The sequence below is a fragment of the Magnolia sinica genome, chromosome 3 (assembly GCF_029962835.1).
Source record: "Magnolia sinica isolate HGM2019 chromosome 3, MsV1, whole genome shotgun sequence".
Lineage (NCBI taxonomy): Eukaryota > Viridiplantae > Streptophyta > Magnoliopsida > Magnoliales > Magnoliaceae > Magnolia > Magnolia sinica.
This window is the reverse complement of record NC_080575.1, coordinates 117837790-117840839: the sequence shown is the minus strand read 5'-3', so window position 1 is coordinate 117840839 and position 3050 is coordinate 117837790. Positions and strand designations below refer to the sequence as shown.

Sequence of the window (3050 nt, the reverse complement as noted above, 5' to 3'; positions counted from 1 at the left end):
CTTACTCCACCTAACAAACAGGGGGGCAGCTCTTGGGACAGGGGATGGGCCCTTAATGTGCAGGGATTGATTGAGGAGAGTGGCTACGAATGATGGCCTTTCTTCATCCATAACAGACCCCCCAATCTCTCTCAGCCAGTTGGAGACTTTGGATATGATGGATGATGACGACATCAAGCGACCTTCAAACCGCAAAAAAATTCTGCTGATCCAGATTTTCCATAAGACAAAACATGGTAGAAGGCCTGTCAAAGTGGAAGCTCTAGATTTGAGACTGCCCGCAAGAAGCATTGCCTAAGGTGAGGCAGAACTGACTAGTTGGGGATGAAATGGATGCCAAAAAGGATGTGGAAATGTTTCCACACACTGTATGTAATACTCCCCTGACAGAACAGATGATCAAGGGTTTCAATAGCGCCCCCGATATGAATTTCCAAATCATCCTGCCGTTGCAAACCATGGCGAGAACAGGGGAGAGCTGTCGAGGGGCATGCCGCTACTCATGAGGAGCCATCTGCATGAACCTGATTCTTCTTGGCTGACAGAGAAAGTTGCAGTGAAACTGACTGGATGGGACAGACGGAGTAGCATTGATCATGCAGCACTCACAGCGAGAAACCGTGCAAATGCCAAATCTCTGCACAGTAGTGTCAGTCGGGACAGCTTTGTGGACTACTTTCCAACTGAAAATGGCAATTTTTGGGGGGAGAAGTTTGTTCTAGAACCATTTAATCTAGGGGACTTCTGGGCATCGCATCCTTATGCATTCCAAGCAGATAGTAGCATGAATCTTCCAAATGAGGTTAAGTCCCAAATGAGCTAATCCGGACGATTGATCAAGGCAACCTGAGAACGAGCAATCAACTGCATAGCAGCAGGGGAAATGTATCCCTAAATATCGGTTAGGCACCACCGCCTAAACAAAGGATTGAAGTCGTTAACTGTGGCCGAAAGTAGGTGGGGAGGAACAGGCCGCACAATTGCAGTAGCAAGGAGACCGCAGCCTGACCAGTTGTGAACCCAGAAACTGATTCTACCTGCACCAATGAGCCATCTGGAATGGCTAAGAGCGAATGGAAGAGCCTTGAGCATCTCCTTCCAGACAGACGACGAGACCGATGAAGCTATTCCTTTCCTAAAAATGAAATTCCAAAAGTATTTACTTGAGAAGAAGGTTGCCCATATGGATTTGCTCTCCAACAAGTTCCAACACATCTTCACTCTGTAAGCCTGCATAACGTCTTCAAATAACCTGATACCCAGGCCTCCTTCCTGGGTAGGGGCACAAATCTTCATCCAATTAATCCAGTGCCTCTTGTGGCCTTCTTTAGAGCTACCCCAGACAAAATTGGCTAAAGCTCTATTCAGAGTTTTGCAAACCGATTTCGGAATGTTGATAGCTGAAAGAAGGTAAACTGGGATATTTGAAAGAACATGCTTTATGAGGGTCAATTTTGCCACCTGATTGAGGAACTTAGCTTGCCAGCCCTTAATTTTGTTGATGATCTTCTGGACGATCAGCTGCAATAACGGGCTCCTGATCTTTCCTTTGGCTAACAAAACACCCAAATAAGTTATTGGCAGGGAAGAGTGGGTGTATCCAGTGATACTAGAGAGGCGATGGGCTTTGCGTTGGGTTATTTTCTTTGGCGTGATGAAGACCGTCTTCGCTGCATTCACCCATTGACCCGAAGAGGATTCATATTGATGAATTAAATTCTGCAAAACGTGCACATTTGAAAGCCTGCCATTGAGAAACTGGATAACATCATCAGCAAAAAAATAGATGAGTAATCGATGGACAACATTGAGGAAGGCTGAACTTTTGACAATTCCCTGATGAGAACATGTTCGAGATGCCCCTACTAAGGACCTCTGCAGCAATGATGAAGATTGAGGGAGAAATGAGGTCGTCCTGCCAGATCCCTCTATTCTCTTGAAAGAAACCATAACTCCTTCCATTGATAAGAATGGAGAACCAGACATCTTTCCAGCATCACTCCACTTGAAGAATCCATTGGTGATTGAAGCCAAATTTCTGTAGGACAAAAGAAATGAAGTCCCATTGCAAGCGGTCGTACGCCTTCTCCATATCCAATTTGATGATGAAATTTTCCCCATAAACTTTTCGATCAATTTCCTAAATCATCTCACGAGCTATCGAGATGTTTTTAGATATCAACCGGCCCTTAACAAATGCCCCTTGCTTAGGGGAGATGAGAAAAGGAAGGATGTGAGAGATCCTGGACACCATGATTTTGGAGAAGATCTTCATGATGTAATTACATAGGCTAATCGGTCTGTAGTCTGTGATGTACTCTGGGTTCTTTTTCTTAGGAATTAGGCAAATATGAGTGCATTAGAAGGCCCTAGGAATGGGGCCCCCCATGAGAAAATCCTTGGCAAGTTTAAACAGATTCGAACCTATCACATCCCAGCATGAAGAATAGAACGCACCGCTAAATCCATCAAGCCCAGGAGCACTATCAACGGGGGTAGACGCCACTACTGACTTGACCTCCTCATGCGAGAGAGGACAAAGGAAGAGGGAGTTCATTCGGTTAGTAACTAAGCTCGGAATGGAGTTGAGAATGTTCTGGTTAGGCAACACTCCCTTAGATGAGAATATGGCCTTGAAATAATTTTCTGCTGAAGTTCCAATCTCATCCATGTTATCAATGAAATCACCTGAGTCTGTCTTCATCTTGGAAATAGTCAGCTTTTTGTGCCTGATGAGGACTGAATTGTGAAAGAACCTGATGTTCCTATCACCTTCCTTGAGCCACTGATTCATTGATTTTTGTTTCTGAAAAATTTCCTCTTGAAGCAGCACTTTGTTAAGCCTGGCATGCGCCAAGTTGACCTTCAAATGGTTGGATTCTGATTGAGTGGAAGTGAGGTCCTGCTCAGCCCTAGTAACCTCATCTTCAGCCTCCTGGACGATTTTTCCAGAGTTTGAGGAGCTTGGTCTTGAGCATTTTCAGCTTTATGTGAAACTTGTACATGGGAGTAGCTGTGACTTCATTATTCCAGCTGTCGGAGACAGTTTT

The 3050-nt window shown here is 44.8% G+C and overlaps 1 protein-coding gene across 1 annotated transcript; it reads right to left on the bottom strand.

The window, feature by feature from the left end:
• Positions 1–891: 891 nt before the first annotated feature.
• Positions 892–2121, bottom strand: LOC131239113 (uncharacterized). The gene has a single exon (XM_058236671.1). It carries the CDS (start codon positions 2119–2121, stop codon positions 892–894), a length of 1230 nt encoding a protein of 409 aa, XP_058092654.1.
• Positions 2122–3050: the final 929 nt, after the last annotated feature.

Excerpts from the sequence above, each read along its gene's own strand:
- LOC131239113 (XM_058236671.1), bottom strand. The coding sequence starts at position 2,121 with ATGGGGAAAATTTCATCATCAAATTGGATATGGAGAAGGCGTACGACC.